This window comes from Oryctolagus cuniculus, chromosome 15, assembly GCF_964237555.1.
Source record: "Oryctolagus cuniculus chromosome 15, mOryCun1.1, whole genome shotgun sequence".
NCBI lineage: Eukaryota > Metazoa > Chordata > Mammalia > Lagomorpha > Leporidae > Oryctolagus > Oryctolagus cuniculus.
Window position 1 is genome coordinate 13,526,274 of NC_091446.1, and position 12,218 is coordinate 13,538,491.

The 12,218-nt window shown below is 52.9% G+C and overlaps 1 protein-coding gene and 1 non-coding gene across 10 annotated transcripts in view; both read left to right on the forward strand.

Annotated features, from left to right (window-relative positions):
- The window catches only part of HSPA12A (heat shock protein family A (Hsp70) member 12A), a 145,906-nt gene that overhangs the window by 11,997 nt on the left and 121,691 nt on the right, over positions 1 to 12,218 (forward strand). For 5 of the 9 annotated variants that reach the window (XM_051824194.2, XM_051824196.2, XM_051824195.2 and 2 more), the window contains exon 2: positions 1,255 to 1,363. In XM_051824194.2, the coding sequence (XP_051680154.2) occupies positions 1,255 to 1,363 (109 nt within the window). The remainder of the gene's footprint in view (positions 1 to 1,254; positions 1,364 to 12,218) is intronic. The other 4 variants (XM_017348602.3, XM_017348605.3, XM_017348603.3 and 1 more) reach the window with 1 other exon arrangement.
- On the forward strand, positions 9,641 to 9,697 carry MIR9851 (microRNA mir-9851). The gene has a single exon (NR_162727.1). It is a non-coding gene; the product is annotated as a microRNA mir-9851 (primary transcript).

A 12,218-nucleotide genomic window follows, 5' to 3' on the forward strand; every position in this document is an offset into this window, starting at 1 on the left:
AGAGAGAGCGGGAGAAAGGATTCATCTCATTAGCAGGTGCCAGTGCTGCCGGCGAGGGGCGGCCGCGCCACCATGTCACTGGCCCTTTAAGACAATGACTGCACCCCCTCCACTCTCGCTGCCCCCCCCCCCCCCCAGCTGTTGACAGGTCTGAACCTCCCGAGCAGCCCATTGTGGCCACGGTAGGAGGCACCTGCAGAAAATGTGCCAGAACCAGGCGGGAGCGAGGGCTTTTCAATAGGCTCCGCAGCTGGAGCCGAGAAGCAACACTAAACAACCGGCCGGGACCAGGCATGTGACGGGAAAGGGGTCAGAACCAGACACCTCCCGGAGGCTTTCTGAGCGCCGTGCCGGCTTTTCTCGATTTGCTTAATATGCTGAGGTATTTAGCTTAAAAGCACTACACGCTTCATCACGATGAGCCGTTCGCCCCTTCCCCGTTTCCTGTTATTAGGGATGTTCCCCAGTATTTTCCCTCTCGGCCCCAAACCAAGTTGTTTTCTTAACGTTTCCCTCTGGTGCCCGTCCCAGGCACCCTCGGCCACACACGACTTGCTTGGTTTTACCCATCTTTAATCCAAGGACGAGCAGAAACTCCCCGGATGAAGGACCCGTGCTGCCTCTGGGAACACACGTTCCGCTGCTCTAGGCCCTTCGGGCTGGAGGGAGCGTTCTTGGCTTTGCCATGCTGCTGCTGTGTGCCCATCCACCTGCCACTGCTGCCAGGGCGTCTGGACATGCCGCGCGGATGGGAGACTCTTCCCCTCTCACTGTGTAGGCTCTGCCACAGGGGCCAACAGCTAATGGAGCTTGGGTTTTAGGAATTCGTTTGGCACCCATGCATTGTCTACAAACCCCTGGGGTATATGGGATATGCTGGTGGCTTGGGGCGCAGGGGACACTTTCCCCGCGTTGTCTCCAGGATAAATGGGAGATGAGATCCTGACATGGTTCTGCAACTGTGGCAGCTCTGGGCTGTAACTCCTTGCGTTCACACCACTCTTCACGGTTTCCATGAAATTTCCATGTGTTTTCCTCTCACTTGACACAGTAAGGCATCAGCGACGCCCAGGGCTCAGCCCAAAGCCACACAACAGGTGATGAGTGCAGGCCCCCCCCCCCCCAAACCTTTGCTTCTCTCCCTCTGCCCGGTGCCATCTCTGCAGACCCTCAGCGGGCTCGACTGCACACAGAGAGAGCCACGTGGGGAGAGACGCAGCGGTGTTGTCCATGAACTCTCTTTCCCTCCTGCAGATGGAGAGTGTCGCCGTGTACGGCCTGTGTGGGTGCAAAGCCAGGAGCAAGACGAGGTGCGATGCAAGGTGGGAGAGGACGGCTTCAGGTAGGAAGCCAGCTGACGCGCGTGAGTATCAAGCTGGCCTCTGAAACCATTCCCCAGAGCCCTGCTCCTCTGGAGAGGACCCTCGTCCGCTAAGACGCTCGCTACGCTGCCGCCGCCACCGCAGAACCCGCCGGATCTGATCGGAATGCCGACACGTGGGAAGAGGGTTGGGAGAAAGCCTAGTTCAGAGGCAGGAAATAAAAGTCGATCCCCACCCACCTCCCCAAAGCCTGGCCTTGCCGCCCACAGGGACAGCGGGAGTGAGATGGCCTCAGTCTAAGCTGTAGGGCCCCTGCTGTCCATGCTCTGCCCTGGTGGCCCTGGGAGCTCGTCCTGGTTCGGGCCTGTACAAAGGCAGGAAGCGATGGGCGCCGTTCATCTGAGCTTGTTTATGCTTTAACGTGTCTCTCCTCTTGGGGACTGGCCCTCTTCCTCCTCCTTCCTCCTGGCTCCCTCCCGTCCTGGAGAAAACAAGTGGACTATTCATGTAAAAAGAGAGAGAGTGAGAAGGGAGGGGGAGATGCCACCGACAGACTCCATTGAAAGCCACTGGCTGTTCATTTACATTCACACTTTTTAAAAATGTTAACTAATGATGTTAAATGGTTTGCCAAAGGTCCTGGCAGGTCAGTTGTAGAAGTGTCATTTCTGCCTAATTAGGGCTCTTGTGGCTGCCCGGGCCAGCCCCCCGGTGCAACTGGTGACAAGCGAGAGCTGACAGCTTCAATTGGTGCCAGTAGGAAGGTTGGGCCGGTCATGTTTTCCAACTCAGCCAGGTGTTTGCTGAATGGGAGACAGGGCTTGGCGAGATCTGAGCGCCTCTATGATCCTTTTTCTTTCACCGGGCCCTCCCAAGTCCTTCCCCTTTGCCTGTCTTGTCTTGTGTCAAGGTCAAGAATGGGCTTTGCTAAATCAGCAATTTGGGTTATCTCTGGGAGGTCATTAGCAATCTCCAGCCCAGACATCTCAAGTGGTCTTAGACCCCAGATGCTAGGTTTTTTTTTTCACCCCAAAAATCAGAGCGTGGTGGTGGTGGTACGGGGGTGGAGGGAGGGAATGCTTTAGGTGAAAGGCGATAGTAGGAAGAAAACAAAACCAAAAAAAACCTCCCAGAAAACTAGGCAGCAAAGTATTCAACTTCTGAACACATTCGTCATAGTAAACTTGCTTAAGAAGAGGAGAGAGCTAACTGAAGCACCCTGATCAGCGCTTAAGAAATTGAGAGAAAAAAGAAATCCTGTTAGGTTCAGTGGGATATGCAGTAACTGTCACCTAGTAGGTGCTCAATAAATAATTTATTGTTCAATTTAATGTTTTTCAGGAGAAAAATTACTGTCTGAAACACAGAGTGATGATTGATAGAGTTCCTGCGATTTTCCAGGCCGGCTTTAGCTGTCCCTATGATGCTTTGAATTTCTCCGTTGATCATAACATACTCGCTAGGTTGGAGTCCAACGCTATGGGTTGATAGGATTATCTTGTTTTCTGTTTTATTTATTTTTTGAAAAACAAGTTAAAATAAGCAAAATACCGCCGGTGCTCAGTGCTCAGCAAGCCCAGAGGCAGTGCCAGGGCCATGATGAGACGTGTGCGTCCAGAACTTGGACTTGACGTGCTGGTGGGCCTGGTGGGATGGCAGCACTCGCTGGCTGGCCCGGAATTGGACGCCCTAGTTCTTGAACACACACACACACACACACACACACACGTACGTGCATGAGCAGGTCTGTGAGACCAGGCATGCCACGGGCATTGAAGACCAGGCTGTGTTACAGGGAGACAGTGACGTGGGGAAAGCAAGGTACATTTTTGGGAAATCTGGGACCAGATCCAAGGAGTTTGGTTCTGGGAAAAAGGGGCTGTCTCAAGTAAAGGTTGCCTGGAACTTGGGGTCTGTGGCTTCCATGGGGCCAGGGAAATAGATTGCTCACGCCTGCTGGTCAACGAGACAGCGTGTAGGGGTATGCCTAGGACGATATCTGGGTGCCCAGCAGCATGGCCGGAGTGCTTCCTGGCTTGGGACCCCGTGTGGTATCTCAGTCTGCTGGTGGGCGAGCCACCAAATGAAGACAGGCTGGCACGAGAGGTACCCAGGATGTGGTTGAGCACAGAGAATTAGCAGCATCCGCCAGCCGGCCAACCTCACGGGCGACCCGTGGGCAGATTGATGGAGCCATCCTTTCCCACAGTTGAGTTGCTTGTCCCAAACCGTCTTCCCCAGGGACCTCTTTTGTCACTAACTGCCCTTCAAAGACCCACTTTGCATTTGTGTCCTCCCTCTGTTCACCCCTCTCATGCCACGGCGCATGTTCTTTGTCCTCTTCTTTGGTGACCTGTGTGCCTCTTGCTGCTCCTGTAGACGGCTGATTCCTGGGTACTTGTGCACACACTGCTCCTGTCCACTTCTAGTTCCAGTTCTGAGCCCCGCCTCCACCCCGCCTCCTGTGAGTCCTGACCTGAAAAGCTGCCGATGCAGCTGCGTAGCTTAGACAGCAATCCACCGTTCTGTGGGTTCATGAGCGGCTCCCTAGGCGTCTCCGTGTGCGTGTGAGGAGGAGTACTGAGCAGTCATCCTGGAAGACACGAGTGCTAAAGAAAACCTTCCACGGCTAGCGGTTAGCCTGGAAAAGTGGGCCAATGAGCTCCTAAAACTAAAGCAAGAGGCTTTGGAAGACTTGCCACCAGAGGCAAGCCCTTGTGGGTGGCAGTGGGCCTCCGTTCTGTAGCATTGATGTATGGCCACGCACCCCTTAACGATGAGGCTGCACTCTGAGAAATGCGTCTTCAGATCCGTCCTTGTCAACTACCAGGGTGCACTTACACAAACCCACGTGGGGTGACCCCCTGCACACCCAGGCTGCCCGGCGCTGCCTCTTTCTAGACCCCAAAGCTGGGCAGCCTGTTCTGTGCTGAGTTCCTTGGGCTGTGGCAGTGCAAGGGGAGGTGTTTGTGTTTCTCAGCGTGGAAAAGGTGCCGTGAAAAGGCTAGGGGGGAGGGGTTTTTGAGCTGCATTGTGTGGGATCACCATCACACACGTGAGCCATCCCTGATCAGAATGGTGTCACGTGGCCTGGGACCGATCATCACCATGGTGACCCTGCCAAGGTAAAATTCTGTTTGGCTGAAATTACCCGGAACCCTCTACAAAGGCGAATCTGATTTTGTTACTCTCTCTCTGAGGGTTTTTTGGTGGCCCTTCCAAGTCTAGTCATGGCTCTTCTTTGACCATGAACTCTTGCTCTGGTTGTGTTGATCCACCGGCAGTGGTCTGGACATGCTGGGATGCTTCATGCCTCAGCGCCCTTGAGCAACCTCCGTTCTTGGAATGAATGCCCATTTTCCCTTTCGTTCTTCCTACAAACACCTGTTCCAGGGAAAGCCTCACCTCCGTGTCAGACCCTCTGAGTCTGTTCTTGCCTCCCAAGTTGGGTTGCCCGTGCTTTCTTTCATCCTATTGAGAATGCTGTGTTTGTCTCTGCAATAGTGGTGGCAGCAGCGGTAGTGGTACTAGTGGTGCTGGTGATGGTACTACTACTAGTATCAGTAGTAGTAGTACTGATGTTTCCCTTTTATTGAGATCCTCTCAGTGCCATCAGTATTTCTGCCATTGTAAGCCCTACCACCCTATGCCAAAGGTGCAGTTGTAGGTGTTTATTTTACAAGGAGGATCCTGAGCCCAAGTTGCACTTTTGATGTCCCGTAGCTTCAAAGTGGTGGAGCCAGACCCTGAACCCAGTCATTCTGGCCCTAGTTCACATTACCCAGCATCTTCAATACAGAATCGCCAAACCATGCCACTTGGATTATAAACGACCACCTGCTGGTAGAGAGGTGCAGTGTGGTTCTCAGTTCATCTCCTGTCTAGGTGGCGTTTTCCTTGCGGTGGGTGACACTCAGATAACTTTGTATTCTTGTGCCTACCATAGGGCCCACACATGGCAGAGACTCAGTGTGGGCTGAATTTAATAAAGTGGAGTTGAATTGTTCTAAGTATTTCTGTATACGTATACAAGTATACATTCTCTCTCTCGGTGTTTCTCATGCTCTTTCTCTATATGCGTATACTAGGATGTTTCCTAAAGTTCATGAAAAATGGAATTAAAATGTTTCAGTACAAAAATGTTTTGAAATCCATGCATACTTTTTGTCACAATAAGTGATTTTCATGAGCTTTTTGAAGACCTTTTGTGTACATGGATTTCAAAATTTTTGCACCAAAATATTATTTATATAATTTATTTGTTAGACAGAGAGAGGTCTCCTTTCTGCTGATTTACTTCTTTAATGTTCACCACGGCCAGGGATGGGCTGGGCCAGAGCTGGGAGCCCAGAACTCAAACCAGGTCTCCCACGTGGGTCAGGAACCCAACCCCTTGAGCCATCACCGCTGTCTCTCGGTGTCTACATTAGCAGGAAGCTGGAATCAGGAGCCAGAGCTGGACTTGAACCCAGCTACTCTGATGTAGGACATGGGCTTTCTAACCACTAGGCAAACTGCCTACTCTTAGATTTATGCTTCAGTTCTGTTTTTTGGAATTATTCTTGTCTGTACACAATATATGCACATGTCTCTCTCTCTCTCTCTCTCTCTCTCTCTCTGTCTGTCTCTCTCTCTCACACACACACATACACACACGTGTGTAGACATGCATTATGTGGAATTTTCAAGTCTTAATTCTGAGCTGACCTTGTTCCCATAGGCTATGGATGAGACAGCATGTATCTGGGCCTGCATGTCCCTGACAACAGACCTCCAACCTCTTGAAATTCTGCCGTCAACGTGCCATATCATGGTTAGGTCAGATCGCTCGTGAGCAGAGGGGGAGGCCTGGGTAAGATCAAATCCGTGAGTGTTCTCCCTCTGCGTCGTCTCAAGCGTAAGGATGGTGCATTCTGCTCTGTTCAGTCGCTGAGCTCGCTCACCGTGGTGCACGTGGGTTGCAGCGACCAGCACCCGCAGCAGCCCTCTTGCAGTGGACCGTGCGTTACATAAAGGGGAGACTCACTAGTGAGCCCGCACTGAAACCCTGCTCACCACAGGACCAAGGCTTTGCCAGGACTTGGAGGCAGTCATGAGATCGGGGCGGGGGTGAAGGTTCATTTGCAACCAATTCAAGGGCCACAAACTCACCTGCCCTTTGGAGTCCGGCCTTGTGCAGTTGCATCACTGTGTACCAGCGCTCAGTTGACATTGACTGGGTCACATCTGTTTACCCTTTGTGCACATGAAACCTTTTAAAATTAGATTCTAGAACTTTTTAAAAGATTTATTTATTTGAAAGGCAGGCAGAGATCTCTTCCATTTGCTGAGCCACTCCCCAAATGCCCACAGCAGCCAAATCTGGGCCAGGCTGAAGCCAGGAGCCGGGAACTCTGGGTCTCCTGTGTGGGGGACAGGGGCTCGAGCACTCGGGCCGTCTTCTGCCTTCCCAGGCACATTAGCAGGGAGCTGGATTGGAAGCGGAGTAGCTGGCGTTCCAGGATGGGATGCCGGAGTCGCGAGTGGCAGCCTGAGCTGCTGTACCACACCACCAGCCTGAGATTCTAGAACTTTTAAGAGCGTCAGGTCCTCCTCTCGTCTTCCGAAATGATTCAGTGGCCATGGGTGAGCCTACCCAGGCCATCCTGCCTTCTCACTCCCACTGCCCCGTTGTGCCCCCCGGTGGTTCCTTGGCTCCGTTGCTCCCCTTCCTGGGACCCTTCCTGTTGGCCTCTCCAGATGCTACATGTCCTTTGAGTACCTCTGGCACCTGTGGCGATCTTACTCCTTCCTGCTTTGCTGTGGGTTTGCAGTCCTGACCCGTGCCAAACATGTCTTAGCACGCAGAACTATGACAGTGGTGGGGCCTGGGGGGACCATGGGACAGATTGTGCCAGTGTCTGTGTCACTCTTCAGACTGCGGTAACGGTGCAGATTGCAGAGCCCAGTGAACTGGTACTGCTGCAAGAGTGGAATATTCTGGAAATGTCCTGTTTTAAGAATATTTGTAAATACTTAGTATTCGTCCATGAAAATAAAAACTTGTGGTCATCCAAAAAAATGCTTTTCTGAATTATGTCTTTGTGTGTCCTTGATACAGGACTGGCTTGGACACGGCGCCCTTTGCAGTCCCATTCGGTCTCCTGTGTTCGATGCTCTGCTGTCACCGTCTTGAATTGCTTCCTGCAGTTTTGCGTTGCACTGGGCCACACAGATCCCTTAGGTGGCCCTGCCTTGGTTATGCAACCCTCCCCCCACCACAGGGCGATGTATGGAGTTACAGCATTAACATTCACTGCAAACCCACCTGTTGGAGCCCACTCAGGGCAGTGTGGGAGGCTGGGCCGAAAGAGAGGGCAGGTTGGAGGGGTTGGGGGCCTGAATGCCACCTTGCCCAAGGTCAGCCAGGCCTAGCAATGTTCTGGTTTTTTTTTTCTTTTAAGATTTATTTTATTTATTTGAAAGAGTTACAGAGAGAGAGGTAGAGACACAGAGAGAGGTCTTCCATCCACTGGTTTATTCCCCAGATGGCTGCAATGGTCGGAGCTGTGCTGATCCAAAGCCAGGAGCCAAGAGTTTCTTCCAGGTCTCCCACATGGGTGCAGGGGCCCAAGGACTTGGGCCATCTGCTGCTGCTATCCTAGGCCACAGTAGAAAGCTGGATCAGAAGAGGAGCAGCCGGGACTCAAACCAGCGCCCATATGGGATGCCTGCACTTCAGGCCAGGGCTTTAACCTGCTGCACCATAGCGCCAGCCCCAGCAATGTTCTGTTCTTTTTTTTTTTTCTTTTCTTTTCTTTTTTTTTTTTTTTTTTTTTTTTTTTTTTTTTTGACAGAGTGGACAGTGAGAGAGAGAGAGAAAGAGAGAGAAAGGTCTTCCTTTTGCCTTTGATTCACCCTCCAATGGCCACCGCGGCTGGCGCGCTGCAGCCGGTGCATCACGTTGATCTGAAGCCAGGAGCCAGGTGCTTCTCCTGGTCTCCCATGGGGTGCAGGGCCCAAGCACTTGGGCCATCCTCCACTGCACTCCCTGGCCACAGCAGAGAGCTGGCCTGGAAGGGGGGCAACCGGGACTAGAACCCCGTGTGCCGGCGCCGCTAGGTGGAGGATTAGCCTATTGACCGCGGTGCCGGCCCTCCAGCAGTGTTCTTAAATCTAATTCTGAAATGGGTGAGGAGGTGGGCATTTGTCCCCATAATTTGTGAGCAGCGAAGCTTCCGAGGGAGCCAGGTTTTTCTCTTGGACCTACCAGGTCATTTGGCCAACACTTTCTGCCTATTTGAATTCCACAGGGGGAAGAACAAAACCTCCCTGTTGAAACACATCAAGTTTGGAGATGGACTTTCCCTTTTTAAAAGTGTATTTTTAAGTTCTTATTCTAGTCCTCATTTCCTTGGGCTTTTTATTTTTTAAATAACCTCTCTTCTGGTTCCGAAAGGGGCTCCCAGGCATACATATAATAAAATAGTAAGAATGATACATTTGAGAGAGTGGACTGAATGGGACACAGGGCAACTTCAAGAGCAAGGTTATTTCACATTTGTACGCCATGGGTCTTGCTGAGTTTTAGAACATGGGCCACAGATGTGTCTAAGCTTCTCAACAGCAGGACAGACCACCACGGATGACCAAGGGCAAGCACGCAGGACAAGGTGGGCGAGGCAGCTGTCCCAGCTCTGCCCCCGCCATCTCCCCGGGGGGACTTGGGAGCACCATGGGGAGTGTGTTGGGCGTTCTGGGATCCTGTTTGCCTGAGGCATGAGTAACCTCTCTCCAGAAATCGCAGACTGGTCCCAGGGACCCCTTCTTGGGGAGGAGAGAGTGAATTAGGAGGACAGCTGGTCCCCTGTAGCCACGCACTCTCCATCTGTGGATTCAGCCAACTGCAGATAGCAGATACTCAGGGGGACGAAGCCACGTCTGTACTAAGCATGCAGATTGTTGTTCTTGTCATTACCCCCTAAACAGCACAGGATGACAGCTGTTTCCTAGCACTGAAAGTCAGCTTACATAGGGAACAGGGGAGGACTGCATAGGTTCTATGCAAATACCACTCCATTTGTCATCAGGGACTTGAGCGTCTGTGGATTTGTGTGCCCCAGGGGTGTCGTGGAACCAGTCCCCGTGTAGACAGAGGGATGACTACACTTCATGATGTCTTGTCACACAGTCTGCCCCCATCTGCCTCTCAGCTGAGCGAGACTTGAGCAGACAACACACAAAAGCTCCCCACTCCTGCACGCCACCTGCGCTGGCTCCCTGCAGTGCTGAGTGAGGTGGCTGTGGCTCCAGCGATATGGCAGCGGCGGTGAGCCCGGCGCTGGCAGTGTTGGTGGCACTCACTTGGTGGCAGTGGCACCAGCACTGGCAGTGGCGGTGGCACCAGCACCAGCAGCGCCTGCACCTTCAAAGTGGACACGGCTGCATCACCGTGGCAGCACGCGTGGGAGGCGAGTGACCGGAAGTGGCTCAGCATGTGCTTTGCCAGCGGACGGCTGGCTGGGTGACAGAAGCCGGGACAATGGGGATACAATGGCGAGTCTTACAGGGAGGCACTCAAGGTGCCCCTTGAGATGACTTCTCCGGTAGCTGGGGGAAGGTAGAGCCAAAGAAATTGCTCTCGATGCTGTTAAAACGACCTGTGTTTAGCCTTAGGATCTTGTGACCCACGAGGATGTGAGAGACAAGATTCCGAGCCTTCTAAGTGAAGAGCTGAAGAGCTGGTTGGGAGCAGCTCCATGTTTGCTGAGTGCGGGCAGGGAGCGCAGTCACTGGTCCAGTGACTCACTTAGCAAACAGCCACGGAGCCCCCTGCTGGGTCCCCGGAGCCCACTTGGTGGGAGGAGAACCTGACTGTGCCACTTCCCAGCCCTGGGACTGTGAGCAAGTTTCTTGGTTTCCCCATCCATGGGTGAAATGTGGTTCACAGGAAGTATCCCCTCACTGGCCTTTAGGGGGCCACACGCACGTGAAGTGTTTGGCGCAGTACCTGGTGCAAATTCAACACCGATAAACACGGGCTTTGACGTCAGGTTGTTGTGCAGTTGTGCAGTCAGATAATCCTCCCTGACTTAAAGGCCTTGTATCTGATTGAAAGGCAGAGAGACAGAGATCTGCCACCTGCTAGTTTCTCCCCAAATCCCACAACAACCAGGGCTGGGTCAGGCCAGAACCAGGAGTCAGGAGCTCAGTCTGGAAGTCCCACATGGGCGGCAGGCACCCAAGTGCTTGAGCCGCCACCTGCTGCCCCCAGGTGTGCATCAGCAGGAAGCTGGAATTGGCAGTGGAGGGCTGGAATTCAAACCCGAAACTCGTATATGGCGTGCAGGTATCCCAAGCCACGTCTCAGCCTCTAGGCCTAATGCCCACCTGTGTTTATGAAATTTTGAAACGGAAGGAGAAAGAGCCCCACCTGACCATCTCTTTGGTGCTTTGCTTGGCTCCCTGCCACCTCTGTGCCCTGTGCTTGAACGGTTCCAATGCAGGAGGTGCGGCGGCACTCAAGGGGAGCCCGCTGCACGAGTAGGTGCCCTAGACTCAGAGTTCTTCCTTAGTCTGTCCTCTCTTACTTTCTCCCATTGATGTTTCATTTATTCAACAAACACTTAGCGAGCAGCTCCGATACGCTAGGCACAGTGGCACGTTCTGGGGAGACAGTGCTGAATGAAGAGGGCTTCGTTGAGTGCCTTGATGGGGCTGGTGATTCGGTCACGTGCTCAGGCTGTCAGTCCTGTGAACTGTGCTGTTAGGCTGTTTCTGCACTGTGCAAACATCATACAACCCTGCACGGTGTAGCCTACTGCATACCTACTGCTGTCCCGGCCTGTCTACGGTCAGGTGCTGGCCGAATGTCATTAGGGGGCGCCAAACTGTGTTGTCACAGACCGCAGGGCCGTGAAAGCTGGGAACGCAGCGGGGTCAGGGAGACCTCCCCGGGTGAGGGCTCAGCTGAGATGCACAGGTGTGGAGTTACTGGGTGAGGGGAGCAGTCCAGAGAGGAGCAGAGCCCGTGTGGGGTCCGGGCCCCTTGTTCCCTCTGCACAGTGGTCTTCCAGCTCTGAGGAAGGCTTCCCTGGAGTCTCCGTTCAAGTCCCAGCCCCTTCAACCGCTCTTCCTCAGAGGTGATTTCACAGCCTGTTGTCTCTCCTGGATCAGGGTGTCCGCTGCCTCCCTCCCCTTTGTTAAGAAGTGCCACTTTGTGACTCCCAGACGATTCACGTATCACTGACGTTAGTGAGGTCAGAGTCGCACGGCCACCACCACAGCCGCTGCAGAACATGGCCGCCATCCCGACAGAGACCCTGACCCCCAGAGCAGTCACGTGTCACTTCCCTGTGAAACAGCAACCCTGGGGAAGCACGCGTGGCTTTTCTTTTGCTCTAGATTGACCTGTTGTGGGCATTTCTGTAGCTGGACTCACATGGTGTGTGGACATTTGTGACGGCTGCTTTTGCACAGCATAATTTGCAGCTTGGTCCATGTGCTTGCCTTTTTACTGCTGTATAGTATTCCATTGTGTGTGCGAGTAAATCATGGATGGCCATGCGCGTCCTCTCTGTTTTCCAGCTAGTGTGAGTAATGCTGACGTGGCATTCATGCGTTCATGTGCAAGTGTTCATGTGCAAGTGTTTTTCCACTTCTAGGTACGTGCCCAGCAGTGGAATTGGTAGGTCGTGTGCACGGTTACTCTGTTTATCCTTTTGAAGAGCTGTCCGGCTGTTCTCCACAGCGGCTGCGCCATCTTATCTTCCCACCAGCTTTTCAAGGCTTCTGACGCCCCCACGTCCTCATCAACACTTTATGTTACCTGTCCTGTCGATTGTAGACGACCTCGTGGTGTGAAATGGTACCTCATTGGTCTGCTTTTCACTGCTACCATGTGACATTAGCATTCGT